General features: G+C 35.5%; 1 protein-coding gene across 3 annotated transcripts; it reads left to right on the forward strand.

Annotated features, from left to right (window-relative positions):
- Positions 1 to 6,223: 6,223 nt before the first annotated feature.
- On the forward strand, positions 6,224 to 19,453 carry LOC123561161 (uncharacterized). Of its 3 annotated transcripts, XM_053525059.1 has the most exons (5): positions 6,224 to 6,402; positions 6,539 to 6,940; positions 12,303 to 12,554; positions 15,479 to 15,645; positions 18,022 to 19,453. In XM_053525059.1, the coding sequence occupies exon 5, from the start codon at positions 18,228 to 18,230 to the stop codon at positions 19,131 to 19,133; it is 906 nt and encodes a 301-aa protein (XP_053381034.1). In that variant the 5' UTR covers positions 6,224 to 6,402; positions 6,539 to 6,940; positions 12,303 to 12,554; positions 15,479 to 15,645; positions 18,022 to 18,227; the 3' UTR covers positions 19,134 to 19,453. The 3 variants fall into 3 exon arrangements, with proteins under 3 accessions (XP_053381034.1, XP_053381035.1, XP_053381033.1); XM_053525060.1 differs by lacking the exon at positions 12,303 to 12,554; XM_053525058.1 differs by lacking the exons at positions 6,539 to 6,940; positions 12,303 to 12,554.
- Positions 19,454 to 19,742: the final 289 nt, after the last annotated feature.

A 19,742-nucleotide genomic window follows, 5' to 3' on the forward strand; every position in this document is an offset into this window, starting at 1 on the left:
AAATATTCAGATTTAGGACCAACTTCGTTCACAACAAAAACGGATGGATTGTCTGTAACGCGTTCTGTCAGGAGAAAAGGAGAAAGGAGAAAAATAAAGTTGTATAAATGCCTGGAAGATTCTCCTTCTATTTTTAGATACAAAATGGGAGTTTTGGAAGTACATGTTGCTAGATACGTTTTAAGAACCGTACTTTTACAGTCGTCTTTTTCAGCACAAACAGTTTTATCCAGTTTGAAGTCAACTGACTAGTTGTTCCGTGGGATCAGTCTGTTATGGGTTGCGACTTGATGACAGAGGCGTGAAATCTAAACGTTTATATTTTAATGCATTTTAATTACAAGAAAAGTGAAAATTTCACGAAAACCAGGTTTTCATTGCATCACACCAACAGGTTCTTTAAACAAATGGTCATATTCTATTATAAATATCTGACTGCATCCAATCATGCCATTTAAAAGTAAAGGTATAAAAAAGTACATGTGTCATTTCCCTATGTAATTTATGATTCTTTGATTAAAGCTACCTAAATACAAAGTTTGCTGACAACAGGTGCACCCAACCTAAAGATATTGAGCATAAACCATTTTCATTTTTTAAAAACAGTGACCCAAAATACAATCTAAAGCCAGTTCTTATATGTAAAACTATAAAGTCGAAACCAGTTTTTTGATAAACAAACTGAAAAAAACACTATTTTTTTGGTTATAAATATGACCATATTTTCTATTTTTCTTATCCAATGGCATTAAAATGACCTTTTTGTCACAAAACAAATCCGAAAAAAGAAAAAAAAAATGGATCGACACACTTCCATTCCAAACAAATCTATTTTATTTCAAATATGACCCATTTTTCTATATATAAATAAGCTAAATTTTTGTGGCAGTAAGTACGTCCAAACTAAGATTATAAAGCGGAAACCACCTTTTGAATGATCACATTTAGAATTCTATTTTTAGAGAACAATCTCAGTAGGATTTGAACCGACGCCCTTCCGTCCCACTGACCAAAAAACAGCTTTGGCCAAACGTTCTAGTCCACTGCGTCACAGTGGAATTTTCTAAGTGTGATGATTAAATAAGTTATCCTGACCTTGAACTTGACCCCAATGACCCCGATATACAATCCCAACCCTCGTTTTTCTATAAGGTAAAAATGTAACAGATTCCTAATTTTAGCCTTATTGTTTGTAAGAAATTGCCCTAAATTATTGTCAAATTGCCGGACAGTCTGAGTCTATCACCTTCTGAGAAAAAATAGAGCAAATTTGAGGGCATTTTAAAACAAAAACAAGGGCTAAAACTAGGAATTTGTTATTTTCGGACTTAAATTAAGAGTTTTACTAAATTATAAACGTTCAAAACTCATGGCTCTGTCATCGAGTCACACTCAAAAACACCATGATAAACAAGCACAAATATCAAACAGGGAATCAACGTACCAAAAACGCAGCCTCCCCAAAACGAAACACACTGGACGCAGACGTGCACGCCACAAACGCGCGCGCTCGCTGGCACACACGCACGCGGCACGCACACACACAAAGCCAACACAAGAGGACATGGCACAACTGGTCAGTTGTCTATAAACCGGATAAAACTACTTGCACTGAATAAAAAGACCTATAAAACTACATTAAAACAGTCAAGTGACCCCTAATCGATTGGGGTCATCAGGTAATTATAATAAAACAGTCTAGGAAATATGATCTGATCATTTTTGAAGTATAAATTCCTATATAACATGTGACACCCGGGGCAGGGCCTCTTTCCAACCAAGGGGCATAATTTGAATAATATTGTTAGAGATCTACTAGACAATGCTACATACCAAATATCAAAGGTCTAGACCTTAAACTTAAAGACAAGAAGATTTATTTGTATTTTCCCCCTATATAATTCTATGTAAAATTTGTGACCCCCATGGCAGGGCCTCTATTCACACCAGGGGCATAATTTGAATAATTTTGGTAGAGGACCACAAGGCAATGCAACATACCAAATATCAAAAGCCTAGGCCTTCCAGTTTCAGGCAAGAAGATTTTTTAAAGTTTTCCTATATAAGTCTATGTAAAACTTGAACCCGCGAGGCAGTGCCTCTTTTTACATCAGGGTTATAATCTGAACAATTTTGGTAAAGAACCACAAGGCAATGCTACATACCAAATATCAAAGGCCTAGGTGTTGTGGTTTTAGACAAGAAGATTTTTATTTTTTTTCCTATATAAGTCTATGTAAAACTTGAGACCCCCGAGGCAGTGCCTCTTTTCATACCAGGGTTATAATTTGAACAATTTTGGTAAAGGACCACAAGGCAATGCTACATACCAAATATCAAAGGCCTAGGTCTTGTGGTTTTAGACAAGAAGATATTTATTTTTTTCCTATGTAAGTTTTTGTAAAACTTGTGACCCCTAGGGCGGGACCTCTTTTCACCCCGGGGACACAATTTGAACAATCTTCATAGAGGATCATTGGATGTGGTCACATGCCAAATATCTAGGCTTTAGCCTTGCGGTTTTGCACAAAAAGATTTTTAAAGTTTTTCCTTTCGGTTGCCATGGAATTCAATTCTTTGAACAATATTGGAAGGGGGCTACCCAAGGATCATTCCTGTGAAGTTTGGTATAATTCTGCCCAGCGGTTTTCAAGACGATTTTTTCTTAGAAATTGTAGACGGACGGACGCACGCCGCATGCCGCACGACGGACGACTGGCGACTGACATTGAGCGGTCACAAAAAAGAAGAAATTTGGGAAGGGGGAGTAGGGCATTTACAGAAATTTTCTTTGATTTTTTTTCTAGGAAAACTGAAAAAGGGGGATTTTAGGGACACTGAAAAGCCTGCTTTGAGTGAGTAATCCTAAGTTTTTAAGTTCTCAATTTGTAGTGTTTCCATCTATTATTCCTCGTTGCTGGCAAAATATATTTTCAATTACATGACTGTTGAAGCGTGCAGTGTCTTGTCTAAGAGTATATTTACAAAGTTTATCAAATCCTACTATACAATGATTCAATTCTATAAATCTATCTGTTTCTTTGATATGCTTTTCCCACTGACTGAACCATGTCAGTACTTCAACCAGTTTGTCAAGTCGTGCATCATCTATGTCAGCTATAGGTATCCAATCTTCAAATGTTTCGATATTGACGTTAGTGGCTCTAAGAAAAGGAATTGTGTCGTCAATGATTTAACTATCTTCACCAAGAGGCTTTTGGAAACTTTCCATAAGATTTAACATCTCGCAGTTCATAACATCCTCTGTGAGGTTATTTCTCATTTTTGATTCCTGTGTGAGAAATAAATGATCGTTAGTCAGTTTTCTGTGGACCGGAAAATCATTTGTTTTGTGGAAGGCATTAACCCTGTGTTCCCAGTAAATGTACTTGTTGAAACACAACTGACAAACATAAATTTTCCACTCGCCGCATTTTGTGATATTGTTTTGGACTCTTTTGATAACACGGGAATAGTCCATAATAAAAATAACACCCGGGTCATCAGGCGATCAGATGTTTTTCGTAGATAACTATTGAGCCGATGGAGACGAGTCTGTGAAAAACAGAATAAAAAAGCAAGGTTTCCGGCTTTTGTGTGTGTCACTGTAAAGTATGCGAATGGGAACCTACATCCGTTTTACAAGACGCGTGTTGCAAGGGATCGTTCTGGTTTCCCTGTACAAAGCATATTTAAATGGTCTGCCTCCATATCCATGTCTACAAATCCTACAAGTCTCACTTCGCCGTTTGACTTGGCCACACAGAGGTCCACTTGGATGCTCATTTCGTCCATACAGACACCGCAAAATATTTTACTATTTGAAGACTCATATTTCTTTGCTTATTGTTGCATCCATAGAAAGACATCTTTATTGAACCCTGCCTGTTGATTGACTACACTTTTATACAAACGTAAGGTTTCTCCTGGTGGTAAAAGAAGAACATTGCTGTTACGAAGCTGTTCACATCACAGTTCTTTCTTCTTCTACACCATAATGATAGGCAGAGAGGCTGATTTATTCTTTTTCTTATCGCCTTTGTGTTTGATTAAGTGCCAAATTCTGTTTCTGATTTATCAGCAAATCTAACATTTCACCATTCGCTTCAGGGAGAATCTTTTCAAGAATTTCCCTCATATCCTAGTGGTTGCTTGTCGAAAGGTTGACATTACCATCAGAGTCACACTTTGTTCAGCTGCTTGGACGCTAGGTGTTTTGGATGGATCCTCAGTATCAGTAGCATTTGTCTGAATGCCATTTTGGTACTTTAGCGAATTGACTGTCAGTAGTATAAACCTTTCGCATGATACTGAGGTATGTTTAACTTTCTTTTGCCAATGTATTCTATGTCAGGTTTGACTTGCAAATTTTCGTTCTGTTGAAAATATCCTCAATTCAGCAATTGGTTCCCATTCACCATGTCACAAAACAAATCATATTCTACCTTTTCAGCACCATTTTTGCAAACAAAAATTTGCAAGGGCACCAACTGGTTTATGACGTTAAAATCAAAAACCATTTCTTCAAAGATACGTTCTTTTTCTTTCAATCCTCTATACATAGCTACCTCCTTTTTGTCGTCTGTAAACCACTTCTTGTGACTTTTTACATTTCCTTTGTTTGTTTGTTTTGGGTTTAACGCCGTTTTTCAACAGTATTTCAGTTATGTAACGGCGGGCAGTTAACCTAACCAGTGTTCCTGGATTCTGTACCAGTACAAACCTGTTCTCCGCAAGTAACTGCCAACTTCCCCACATGGATTATCAGAGGTGGAGGATGAATAATTTCAGACACAATGTCTTTTATTAAATGGTCACGGAGAACACACGACCCCGCAATCAGTGGACCTACGCTCACTCTACTGAACTAAGCGGGTGGGTTTTTACAGCCTTGAATATTCTTTGCAAATATTAACTTACTTAGGTCTCCACCTTCATTAACATATCTTAAAAAAATATCTAAACTTACCTTTGTCTTGACATCTTCTTCAAAATGCTCTTGCAACAAGGAACATTTTCTGTACCGAATTTATGTTTCAATTTTCGTATTGTAATTTCTCGTAGAAAACACATAGCTTTTATTTTCGAAAATATTTTTCGATGCAATGTATGATGTATATTTCATTACACGCTTATTCAGTAAACTGTCGAAATATCAGAATGAAATTTTACAATGAAAACTATAAAATGTACTCAAACGCAAAAGAAAGTATGCACTTTTTAAACATGAATATTCCTAGTTCTAAAAGAGTTATTTGTCTACAATTTGCAACATACTTTGCTCGAAGCATGTACTTTGATCTTCTTTCAATTTTACGATAAAACAGGGTGGATTCAAGGCAACTAGCGCTAGTGGACCTTTGCACGATTTGCACGTGCTACCAGTAGGAAATATACATGTCTACAAAAACGTATATTGTCAGTCTTCTTATCCCTTTTGTGAAAAACAATTTCAAATCTGTGCTGTAATTAAAAACCACAAGCGGGCAGCCAGGTAGAACCTCTGACGTTCCGTAAGCCAGCTCGAAGGCTTTCTCACATGAAGAATTCAACGCCCCACAAGCTGTTTTATTTTGGTTTTGCTCTACTCAGTCATGTGCAGACCCCTTCACAGTATAATAATCACAAGATAGGCTAAAGTTTACAACATCAGTGCCCCCTCCCGTCATCCTAAAAATATTTACAACACGCTGTCCATTCGTCTTAGGTTTGTATAATTTTCTGCTAAGAATATTGTCTTAAAATACTTTTGTACTTACACACTGTCCGTGATATAACAATATCTTATGGTTCGCTATCTGGTTTTTGGACCAAATAAACCAGGTTACATATTAAGTGCGTAGCACAATCGGCACTAGAATGCAACAGAAACATAACTTTATGAATATAAAAATGTCATTCTACAGCTTGTAATTCAATTACAGCCTGAATCTAATGAAATTCTGATCACTTATGGTCCAGGCACCCACACGTGTTCAAAACGACAAAAGCAGCTTTTATATTTGTATTTCGCTGTTGAATTTGTTTTAGAATATACATATTAACAATACGTACCTAAATGTATAAAACAACGGTTTCCACATCCTTTTTGACTTTGTTTTAACTTAAATTCAGTGAAAGTGCTTTTCATATATTTGAAACGCAGCTTGAATTTCCCGCTTTTCAGGAAATCCATAGACTGGTTAACAGTTTGCGCTTCGACACTGGGTATTCCCCTAAATTGCGTCGAAAGTTGATGCTTTTGCGTTGACAGTACCGGTACGGGTGTTAATTTTCGGAGAAATATGAAGGTTGTAGACTAAACAGTGTTTCGGCTTGCATTACAATAGAAAGACTACACCTTTCTGAATCTATCGACACCATTATTATGCGTGTGTGGTTCATACTAGGATCATAAACCAGGTAAGTATCTAGGCTTTACATGAAAACAATGGCGAATGGTTTTGCATCTTGTAGTAATAAATGCTTTGATGATATTTGGCGGCATTTTTAAAATGAAGTCCAATACTAGTTTAATCGTTTTAATAATTGTTTACAGTACTGATGGTATGGTGTTTTGAAAATAAAAAGATAAAATGGAAAAGCAGATGTTTTGACGGTCAGAGCCGTTCACCTGGCCTATAACACTATAGCTGGTCTGAACCCCAAATGTCTGAGTAGCAGACTGGCTTTGTATCTTCAGTACAAAGGAATCCGTTTTGGTTCACGGAAGTCGATCAGTTGCAGTCAAAACGTCAAACTGGGCTATCTGCAGTACGAAGGACTCCCTTTTGGAACAGGGAATCAGCAGGAGTCGATCAGCGGGCAGTAGCCTTGACAACAAACTTGACTATCTGCAGTAAATACGATTCACATTTGGAACAGGGTATCGGAAGGATTTGATCAGTAATAGCCTAAGACGACAAAATCAGCTATATGCAGTAAATAGGATTCTAATTTTGTAAGTGTTAGTGAACTGAATTATCAGAAATAATATAATCGAACAGCAGAACATTTATTATGGTTCAACTAGAAAGCCATAATAACAGCTGTCAGATTTTAAACATTTCAGAGACTGAATCTAGAGGCAATTTGTAAGTAATTTGAAGATTGAACATTCAGAAATTGCAGTAATTCCAGGCTTGAATTAAATTTATTTTACTATCTTTTCACAAACTTGAAATAAAGGACAGAGCCTGTTTTAGGCTGCAGGCTGTGAAAGAATACAAAGTTCTATGATTATTTGATAATTTTTCTGGAGGTGAATAATATTGCAAGTCTGAGAGAAATTCACTTTGCATGATATCAGTTATTTTATTAATTGGTAACGGGGATCAATCTTTCGAAAAATTTCTTCTCTCTTCAAAGTCTAAATTTCCTGTCTTATCACTAAACTCTAAATTTAACTTTTAGCTCTTTTATTGTCATATTTCCAGAACCATCTCACTTGGGTGTACATCAGAAATAATGTATACAAACTATTGTTACAGTTTTTGACCTCAGTTTTTAAATTCCAGACCTGTCAGCATTCTGAAATCAAATTTATTTGGGTAATTGAAACATTATAGCTTACTGAGTTACTCTGTTTTTAGCACTTGTTTGATGTTTAAAAAGAAAATATTTGTTTCGTGTTGTTTATCTTTTTTATTGTTTTGTGCAGAAGCTGTTCACAGCTGTTTTACCTTGCTGTGTCTATTTTGAGAAAGTTAATATTGGTATAACCTGGGATTCCTGATTTGATTGGTTCAGGACTCACATGAGATAGACATCGACATCATAAGACCATGCGACTGAATACCTGGACAAATCTTGGCACCAGTTCTATAATTAGATTGTACATGATTATAAATCTATTTCAGGTGATATAGTAAGGTAGTAGTGAATAATATACTGTAGGAAAATTTAGGTTGTTTATTATTCTTGTTCATTTCAATGTTTAGTTATTAAAAAGTTGGTTGATTAAAAGGAAGATCAATGAGTTTGATATAATTGTTTTAATGGAGTAACTAACTTTATACTTTAGGTGTAAAACAGCCTTGGTATTTGTTACTTTATTAATGGATTATTGGTTATTGAAATACAATCACGAATGAATAATTGATCTTGAAGAATAAAAACCCGCCTTTAGAGAAAGACAAAAGGGGTTGAATTCAAAGTCGACAGTTAAAGTGAGTCATTGACAGCAAAGTGAGTAAATTAAGTAGATTGAGGCATTGAAATGAAAGTGAATTCGATTTGTTGAATCGAAACAAAAAGTGAAATAATTAGATTGAACCATTAAATCCGAAATTAGTATGCTGAAACAAAAGATAATTACATAAAGCAATGTATCGAAGCTAATATTTAGACCTGAATTTGAGCTAAAGTCAATCTGACTAAAGTACATATCCTATTGCGCTACGCATAGGATCTGAACACGAGCTATTGATAGCCTCGTTCTGACGACCCTTCCGCTAGCCAATCTAAAGCTAACTTACAACATTCTGCAAGATTGAAAAAGCGCTGGTTTTTTATATCTATAATTCCTATGTCGTAAGATGTCAGATTGCCGGTTAGCTCAGTCGGTAAGGCACTAACTCTATAAGCGAGGGGTTCCGGGTTCGAACCCTGGACATACTGCTACTTTTTCTTACTCTTTGACATTCGAACAAGTCATCTGATTTGTTCAAACAAAAATAGATTTGCGAAAATAAAAATAGCAATATTGGAAATCCAAAATATACAGAAGACGAATGTTAATGGGTCATTCTCAGATCTTCGTTTAGAAGATCAAGCACTTTAGTCAGACTGAGCTAAAGTAAACTAGATGGATTATTTATTGCTTAGTTGAAAGCAAAATTGAACGATTGTTGGCATACTGAATTAAATTTAAAGGTCAGTATAAAAGTGAACTAACATATTGAAAGGCTGACAGCAAAGTTAACAAAAATATATAGAAAGGACAACGGTAAAGTGAACCAAATATATTGAAAGGTCAAAGGCAAAGTGAACCAAATATATTGAAAGTGAACCGAATATAATGAAAGGTCAACGGCAAAGTGAACCAAATATATTGAAAGGTCAACGGCAAAGTGAACCAAATATATTGAAAGTGAACCGAATATATTAAAAGGACAACGGCAAAGTGAACCAAATATATTGAAAGTGAACCGAATATATTGAAAGGTCAACGGAAAAGTTTAGCAAATATTTTGAAAGTGAACCGAATATATTGAAAGGTCAATGGCAAAGTGAACCAAATATATTGAAATGTCAACGGCAAAGTGAACCGAATATATTGAAAGGTCAACGGAAAAGTTTAGCAAATATATTGAAAGTGAACTAAATATAAATTGGAAGGTCAACGGCAAAGTGAACCAAATATATTCAGTGACTGACGGCGAAGTGAACTAAATAGATTGAAAGTGAACTATATATTTATTTGTTGGGTTTAACGTCGCACCGACTTAGTTTTACGTAATATGGCGACTTTCCAGCTTTTATGGTAAAGGAATAACCCAGGGGCCCCACCGTGCAGTATTTCATCACGAGCGGGCATTCGGGTAGAACGATCAACCTTCCGTAAGCCAGCTGGATAGCTTCATCACATGAAAAATTTATCGCCCCGAGTGAGGCTGTAACCCACATCGATGAGGGGCAAGTGATTTAAAGTCAGCGACCTTAACCACTAGACTACGGAGGCCCCATAGTAAAACTATATAAGAAGAAGGTTTCACGGCAAAGTGAATTAAATAGATTGAATGTGAACCGGATATATTGAAAGGTTGGCGGCAAAAAGAATTAAATGGACTGAATGTGAACCGATTTTATCGAAAGGTTGGCGACAAAATAAACTAAACATATTGAAAGGATGACGGCAATTGAAACTAATGAATAAATTAAAGCAAACCGAATATATTGATAGGTCGACAGTAATTTGAACTAAATAGTTATTGAATAGTTGGTGGCAAAGTGAATTATTTGGATTGAAGGTGAATCTAGATTATTGAAAGGTTGAGGGCTAAATGAACTTATTAATAATAAATAAAAGCAGGGTGAACTATCAGATTAGATAGATTGAAGATTCTCGTCAGTGAACGAAATGAAATAGATATTTAGGCACTATGTCACTAAATAAACTCTTATGTGAATAAATTGTATGAACACTGCAGATGTGAATTAAATGAAAATGCGCGAAAGTGAATAAATTGAAATTATTGAATAAACACTTGAAAAGTGAATTAAATGAAAGTGCATGAAGTTGCTTTAATGCTTCTTTAGTGAATAGATTGAAATAGGTTTATTAATGTTGATACGATTTAAAGAGACTAACCCACACATTGTGAATTTAAAAAAAAGATTATCACCGAAAGGCAAAATTCTGCCACTGTTTCAAATATTTACATGTTTCTAGAATTACGGGAACATTCGAATTTTTGCAGTTTTTCTCATGTACTTTAATAAACCGTTACAACGCTTTATTGCGTAAACATTGATAAATATAGAACGAGACGCGACAATAATTTTAGATGCTATCATCACGTGGGCAGCAAATCAAAAGTGCGCATGTAGTTTGATGTGTCAACTTATACCGATTTGGGAAGTCAGCATGATTTACTTTGCCTTATTTATGTAAGAACCACGTACCGAATAACACTAGCTAAATAACGGACCGTTCAATTAACATCGCTCGCCACAAAACCGAACCATAGGTAGCGCACAATATTGTGTCGTGTAGAAGTCTAAACAAAACAATAACATAAAATTAAGTCAAAACACTAACTTTAATTCCTCGTTGGCCGAGCGATTAGGGTATTTACATTATACCATTTCATCGGGAGTTCGAGCCCCATTTTTTTAATTTGCATTAATACTTTGTGTTTTTATCTGGTTGCTAGTTTATTGTTTTGTTTCTTAGTTTCGTATACAATTGGTAGCATCTATAAATCAATTAATCCTAAAATTATGGCCGGGCAATGCGTTTATTAAAGTGATGTGTAGGATTGTCATAAAATTTATAAAACTAACTCATACAGGTTAGATAATATCACAGGAAAGCTTAAAAACATTAGATCATATTAAAAGTGGTGTGTATTTAGACATAATTACGTGTCAATTGCAACATATGATTTTACTGAACTTGTTAGAACTGGATTTTCAAACTGGTTTTACCTTCATTGAATTGTATTGATGAAAAAAAAAGACAAAAGTTAACGGTTCTGGGAATCGAACTCGTGACGAAATATGTACTGTAAAAGCACATATTTTCGCGACGTCAAAATTTCGCGATTTTGGAATTTTGACAATGTTCACGAGGTTTAATATTCCCGAAATTGTTAAAATGGTATCATACTTGGATTAGCATTATACTAATTGTGAATATTTACGCGAGGAATAATTTCGCGAGATGTAGGGCCTCTCGAATATAGCGAAAATTAAACCCTCGCGAAAATTTCTGCTTTTGCAGTAATATAAATACTGTAACCGCTCTAGGCCAACGAGAAATTATTGACTGCATCCTAAACGTACTAAGTGTACTAAATTTATTTTATGTTATTTTTTCTTACTTTTTATTTTAAAACGTCACAATAGTGTGCAATACCTATAAGTCTGCGCTCTATTGATAATCACGTAATGTTTGCTGAGGGGAATTCCGCTTTTTATAAACAGGGAAACCCTTATCTGAAATTGTTGAGGAACGTTTTTTATCTTAAATTTATTAAGAAAACAACGATTTTCAACAGAATTTGATGTAAAATAAATTTTTAGAACACCGAATATGCAGCATAAATGTGAATAAAGCAAAAGTTTGATTTTTAAAATCTGACTCCATGACGTGTGTGTTAGTCGCTTTAAAAAAATGAAAAAAGTAAATTGAACCTACTGAAAATTATTCAAGTGAAAATTTATAAATCAATTGATGTGGAAGTGAATTAGAGTGAAACATACACTGTACTGGTAAACCAATGAAGCTGATTATTTGTTTTAGATTATAATAACTGAAAATAAATAAAGATTACTTGGTACATTGAGAGAAAGGATCGGTTTCTCTATTCAAAATACCCTAAACTGACTTATTAGCAAAAGCAAATTTGAAAGACGAGTGAAGAGGATAAACACGCTATGGCAGTTGGTTGAGCCCATGAGGCTAAAAGAGTACCAGAAGTCGGAGCAGATATTACAGATGAAGGTCTTAAAGGAACCATGTGACATACATAGAACTAGTAGGGCAGGACAGGAAAGGCACAAGTAAACGTGAGTGAAAATACAGATTCCTTAGAACTGACGGAGGTTTCGATTTTGTTTGTTTTTGGTTTAACGCCGTTTTTTCAACGGTATTTCAGTCATATAACGGCTGGCAGTAGCAAAGAAGACCATCTGGAACAAGTACCACGCGACCAGTCTGTTACAACTGCACCGGTAAAGGGCCTATAGCAAAAACACTGTACCTTGAGATCATCACCGACGTGCTATTACTGTTATCAGAAAGGACATCTGACCAGAGCACTAAAAGTAAAGAGCTCGGATATACTGAAAATATAAACGAGTCACAAGTAAACATTAACAACGAAACAACCATTGATAATGGAAGCTGTGTAAGTATGATAAGCAAGTCATTTTTTGATGTTGAAATACAACCTCTAAGAAATGTATTATACATTGAATACGCAAATGGACAGAGTCGTCCATACCTTGGATATGTTGAAATCGAATTACAAGTTAACTCTTAGCCTGCTGGCGGCAAGTGATTCTGCCTTTGCGACCAGTGCAGACCAAGATCAGCCTGCACATCCGTGCAGTCTGATCATGGTCTGCACTGTTCGCTATTCAGTCAGTAAATTTTCAGTGAACACCCCTTTCAATAATAAGTGGTACTGCCCACATTGAATAATGGACCAGTCCATTATAGAAATTTAGCAGGGTAAGGGTTAATAGTGTATACCGAAATCACAGCCACATCAATGTTTGTTCTTTTAAACACCAGATACAACATATTCCTTCAAGACTCCTATCATCATTGGAACAAAATGGTCCTAAAATGGGCTTGTTCATCTTCCAATTTTGGCAATATCATTTATTGTTTTAAAGAGTGTTCACTGAAACTCTACTGACTGAATAGCGAACAGTGCAGACCATGATCAGACTGCACAAGTCGCGAAGGCAAAATCACTTGTCGCCAGCAGGCTAAAGGTTAATAGCAATATTATTAACCTTATACAATGTGAACATGTGACGAAGTTTGTAAAGACCTTACTTTGTTATTTAACTACTTTAACATCAGGTTTGGAAATGCACTTTTCAGACAAGTATTTGGTACTCCCATGGGAACAAATTGTGCTCCCCATGTCGCAGATTTTGTTTTTATATTGTTAAGAAAGAGACTTTATGTTGAGCCTTTCTCCAGATACACAGGCAGATATTATTACTGCATTCAATAATACATCACGCTATCTGAATGATATTCTTAATATGGATTATCTGTTTTTTGGTCAATTGATGGGTACTATTTATCCTAGGGATCTTCAGTTACTTTAAACTAACAATTCGGATACTGATTCTTCATTTTTAGATTTAAATCTCTCTATTTATGACAATATTATACATACCAAAATTTATGACAAGAGGGATGATTTTAATTTTAGTATTGTAAATTTTTCCCATTTTTGATTGGGATGAATTTCAGACTACATCTTATGGGGTATATATTTCTCAGTAAGTTCGGTTTGCTAGAGAGTGTAGTCATGTCAAGGATTTCAGTGAACGTAATCAATATATTACCACTAAACTTCTTTAGCAAGGCTACGGTTATTACATATTGCATAAATATTTTGCTAAATTTTACTATCGTAATTCTAATTTGGTTTTGAAATTCAGTAGTAATTCAATGACAATTCTGCGAAAAGGTATTTCTAAACCTGTTTTTTATGGGGATGTGGTTGCTTTACAAACTTCGTAACATCTTGGGTCATGGTAATTTTCCAACTGTATTTAGTAAAATTATAAAACGTTTTATTAAAAGAGGTTACGACACAACTGTTTTGGACAAACCGCATGGTAAGTGTTCAACCCGTTTACAGTTAGACACTACGCTTCGGAAGAGGAGGAGGACTCTATGATAAGCAGTTTTTAAATCCTACCAGGACTGAACTGTTTTAATATCTGTCTTCTGGTATCTTTCGTAGAGACCTTAATGGTTTTTCTCTTGTTGCTTTGTCTTCTGAAAATGCATTGTTGTCTCAAAGCTGAACTTGCATCTCGCAACAAAGCGCCGGTCCAAAGGGATGAAGACTCTCAAGCGTATGAACGTCTCGCAATTGACGAAGGAGGATAAAGCTACACAACTAGCCAATGAACTCTGCAGTAAACTCTCTGAGCTAAAGTTTAGCCTCACAAATGTTGAAGATGACTGGGATTTGCTCCTTGACTCCATATACTCTTCTTCTATGGGAGTCCTAAATCCGACAGTAAAAACACCAAGATTGGTTTGATGAAAATGATGAGGAAATCTAAGCCCTCCTGAAGGAAAAACATTAACTGCATCTTGCACGTCGACAAGCCTCAAGCTCAGTTTCTAAGAAAGACGCCGTTGAAAATATACGCCAGAGGGTCCAAGCAAGACTACGGCATATGCAAGATGAGTGGCTCAGCGACAAATCCTTGGAGATTCAAAAATATGCAGACAAGCCTCTTTCACACCTGTGTGGCATCTGTTTGTGCTTTAACATAAGTCACCTTTCCCTAGACTCTTTGAATATCAATTATGACAGGGAGACGTGTGTTATCAGAGGCAAATGCCATGGACACACCAGCTATTTATTGTTAATTTTATTATAATGTAAAACCTAGACCACTGAAAACATAAAAACTATGGAGATAAAACACATTTTCAAGAATATAATTTCTTATATATACATCTGTCAAAAACAAACAAACACAAAGTAGAATATCCAACAGGAAAAGACGCGTTCTAAAAGCACAGCCTCCCCAAACGCATGCACGATCAACATAGGCACACACAGAGAAAGCAAAGACACAAGGGAAAAACAGCCAAATAAAACAACACAGTGGGGCACCGCCTTGGAACGGTCAGCCGCAAAACCACCACTGGGGAGGGAGCTTAAACCGGTTTGTGGTGCACCTAACCCCACTCTTACCCACAGCATGTTCTAAAGTCACAGGACAGTGTAAATAAAAGTTATCCCCACCAGGTAAAACCCTAACATACGCAAAGGCAACAGAAGTCATGTAATGTAAAACACAAAAATGCTACACCCTTAAGTGCTCGACGAAACAGATAAGAAGACAGAAATCAAAATAACTCAGTCCTGGTGGGATTTAAGAACTACTTCTTATAGAGTCCTCCACCTGTTCCGTCAGACACAGTCAAAGAGGAAATTGTAGCGTCAAACTGTAAAAGGGCTGAAGACCAAACATGCGGTGTGTCTGTTGACGCCTCACCGCACACACACAATGTCACCTACACATCCACTTTGTACAGCCCTATGATTTCTCATTTCAGAATTGAACATAGCCCGTACATTCACAGGAAGATACAGCTTGTTTGTTTGCAAGTCTGGATTAACAGAATCAGTTTGAGCAGTACCATACTTATCAACAATCCAAACACTATCTGGTTCTGGCCTAAGCGGTTTATTCAATGTGGAATTGCAATCAACACATTTAAAGGTTAGTACTCCAGTTTTCTTGGACTGTTGCATTATGAACCTATGTTGCTAACCTAAAATACTAAAAATCTTCTAACTTATCAATGTTAAAACAGCGTTTCATACATTTATTTCTGCATGTAGCTCCTTTCTTGAACCAAACACTGTAGCAGTGCTTAACTTGTTTTTTACGCGAACCATTTTGTGCAGTGAAGTGACAAACAAATAAACAAATTATATAACTTATAAGTAATAGCTAACACATTAATACACTGTTAATTTTGTACATCTTGAACTATACAAAACAACAGGTTAAGTGACTATGAAGAAAATAGGTAATAGTGCAGAACACTGTGGAACGCAGGAATTTCACATCACCACAGCCATAGACATGGCAATTTACCTTAATACAGGCCTAGCATGGATTATTGTACCCCCCCCGACAACAAAGTTGTGAGTGGGGTGGGGGGTGAGGGTATACTGGTTTCAGGTTGTCTGTCTGTCCGTCTGTCTGTCTATCTGTCCGTAGACACAATCTTGTGCGCACCATCTCTCCCATCCCCTTGGCACAAATTAATGAAATTTCACACAAGTGATCAGTAACAACAGTAGTTGTGCATGGGGCGTGTAAGATTCTTTCAGATTGTTTTGCAGAGTTACGGGACTTTGTTTTTTGTTAATATACTATATACATAGACACAATCTTGTGCACATCATCTTTCCTCATCCCCGTGATTCAATTTAATGAAACTTCACACAAATTATCAGTAACAATAATAGTTGTGCATTGGGCATGTAAGGTTCTTTCAGAAAAAAAAAACAACATTTTCAGAGTTACGGGACTTTGTTTTTTGTTACTGTACTATATACATAGACACACTCTTGTGCACGCCATCTCTCCTCATCCCCTTGACACTATTTAATGAAACTACACACAGATGATCAGTAACAACAGTAGTTGTGCATTGGGCATGTTAGTTTTTTTTTTCAGAAAAAAAATTTGCAGAGTTTCGGGACTTTGTTACTACTATATACATAGGCACAATCTTGTGCGCATTATCTTTCCTGATCCCCTTGACACATTAATGAAACTTCACACAAGTGATCAGTAACAACAGTAGTTGTGCATGGGACATGTCAGGTTCTTTCAACAACAAAAATTGCAGAGTTATGGGACTTTATTTCTTGTAAACATACTATGTACATACAGTGTGCATATGCAATCTTGTGCGTGTCTAATCTTCCGAATCCTTGCACACAATTTAATGAAACTTCACACAAGTGATCAGTACCAACCCTAGTTGTGCATGGTGCATGTAATGTTATTTTAGATAAATATTCTGCATAGTTATGGGACTTTGTGTTTGTTACTATACTGTACACATACAGTCTATATACATATCGTCCACATAATTATGCAATCTTATGTGCGTCAAAGTGCAAAGTACTGTGTCACAGTGCATGTGGGGGGTACATTCATCACCTTTAGTGATAGCTCTAGTTTTGTCTTTATTCTAATCACTAAATGACACCTTTTTTATCAATTAACAAACTAATATTTTGTTTAAAAGTCTTTTTTATACCATTGTAATAGAAAAACTTGTGTCAAGCCATGTTAAAAGTAAGAAATATCATCATATGTGACAAGTTTGTCTTTTTATTATTCAAATGTCATCCTAGTAATAGCCAAGAGCATTTATAGTATTCAATTTAAAGACATAAAAGAAAGATAAAAAATTCCTATAAGTCATATTTCTTTAATAATCTGATAAAAGCAATTTTCCGTGTCTGAAAAATAGCATCATTCAAGAATGCATATTTTGAGAGAATACATGCATGGATTCCTTCGAAATTTAAACAGGTTTCTGGTAAATGGTGGGCCTAAAGCTCAGAATAGTATATCAATTTTAAATTCAGTTAACCAAATAAAAAAAAAACATTAAAGGACTGATTATACCAAACCAGAAGTGTTTATTCAGTGCTACAGGAAAGAATCCAAAATATAGCTCCATGTTGTTGACACAATATAGCAGAAACAAAAGTTGCAGATTATATTGGGAAAAGATTAGTGCTTTTCCATGATTTAGTATATTTCATTGAGTAAATTTATACCTACATTAACATTTACATGGAAGCATTTAATTTTATATATACCGGTATGAACATTTGTAATGTTTTTATTCTAAGCTACTAGACATATTATTTTATAACAACATTACTTTCAGTTATGGGATGTACGCCTATTGTTTATATTGAATGAGACTACTTTGCTTAGTTACAGTTGAGAGATTTATATCTCCTATATATATTATGTATAGATATCTTCTAAGTATTGATATCTCTTAAAAAGCAATATCTATGACTAAGATTTTAGTATGGTGTATTTTTATCATTTTAGGGTGGTGTAATCGTCGTCTCTTGCTTGTAACTGATGTCACGTGTTTCAGAAAAGTTAAAAAAATGTCAAACCCAGCCTTGGCTGTTCATTAATAACTTTTTGTGAATAAATAGCGAAAGGTTACAATATATACCTTAAACTGATATCGACTCGATATACTTTGCAATTTTGTTTTTAAGAATTGGACTCATTGTTTAACAAATAAGATGGGTAGAAATCGTGCAAAATTTTTACCGAGTGAAATACGATTTTCGCATGACGATATCAAGCACGAATTTAAAGATGGCACTTCGATTCAATATACGCTGAAGCAATTGAAAACCGGAGCTATTACCATCGATGACATACCTAAAATAAAAATTGTAAAAAGGGACGGTCTAAAATTTTCAGTGAACAATCGGCGCCTGTGGGTATTTAAGAGGTATGAAGAGTTCCTCAGAAGTCGTGGAGAAACCATTGCTATTCCAGTAACATATGGAGCACACACAAACTTGACAGATTACAGACTGTCCACTCGTAACGAGGGTATGTCTGTAAAAATTAGACTTCGTGAAAGGTCTGACAAAAGAATTCGTCTTAGGTCATCGGATATTCGTTACTCCAGTGATGCAATATATTTCAGTGATAGAAAAGATGGGTCATTGTCCGATATATTAGAAACTCTTGAAAGCGGTTTCTATAAGATAAACACTCTGCCAAAAGTAACTGTTGTACAGAAAAAGGGAATTTTCTATGCTATAAATAATGAGAGAGTGCTTTGGGCTATTAAGCAATATTCTGAGAAACACGCTAGGGATATAACATTGACATGTAGTCTTGGAAGATATTCAGATTTAAGACCTACTTCGTTTACAACAAAAACAGATGGATTATCTGTACACGTTCTGTCAGGCTATCCAGATGAGAAAAGAAAAATAAAGCAGGATAAATGCCTGGATGATTCTATTCCTGATGTACAGAACCTTTATGATTACGCTGTTACAGGTGGTGCCTTGTCGAGTGCCTGGATGTTTGACAGGAAGATACTTAACACTATGAGGCATTTCCTTTCAAGCAAAAGTTTTATATCTGAAATTCAAATTTCTGGTTGTTTCAAATCCATATGTATTTAATTGTTACCATACCAGCAGTTTATAAACCGACCATAAATTGGATTAACTTCGTATGAAATATGAAACCTTGCTGGCTGAAATGTTCCCCTTTTGGACTGAAACGCATATATGATTTATGGTGTTAATGCATCATTTAAAGTTCACAATTGTATATGTTTGTAAATTATTGGCTATATACACCTTTCAGCAAGTTCAGGTGTTTAATGCTGAATAAAATGTTGTTGTTGTTGTTGTTGATTTAAATGTCAATTTTACTGAATGTTACAACTAGCTTTTGTTATACTTCAAAATAACCTTTTTAAAAATAAAGTTTAAATATGTGCTGTCCATTCTTGTGCAAGTTTGATTTTCGACAAAATGTGTCAAAACGCTTTCAATTTATCCATTTTAGGCAGAACATATCAGGTTCCACAGTTTAACGTTCACTTCGTGAAAATTTGCTTAATTGGAACGGCACTTTCTTGGATCTTTGGATGTGTTATCTTCTGCGTAGATATTGAGAGGGAATCCAATAGTTGTTTGAGCGCTTTGAAAACGGGTGTGTCAGTTATGCGACAAACAATTGCTTTTGAACACCGCTGGTTGTTAGATAAATATTTTTCATTTTAA

Source organism: Mercenaria mercenaria, chromosome 15 (genome assembly GCF_021730395.1).
Source record: "Mercenaria mercenaria strain notata chromosome 15, MADL_Memer_1, whole genome shotgun sequence".
Classification (NCBI taxonomy): domain Eukaryota; kingdom Metazoa; phylum Mollusca; class Bivalvia; order Venerida; family Veneridae; genus Mercenaria; species Mercenaria mercenaria.

Excerpts from the sequence above, each read along its gene's own strand:
- LOC123561161 (XM_053525059.1), top strand. The coding sequence starts at position 18,228 with ATGGGTAGAAATCGTGCAAAATTTTTACCGAGTGAAATACGATTTTCG.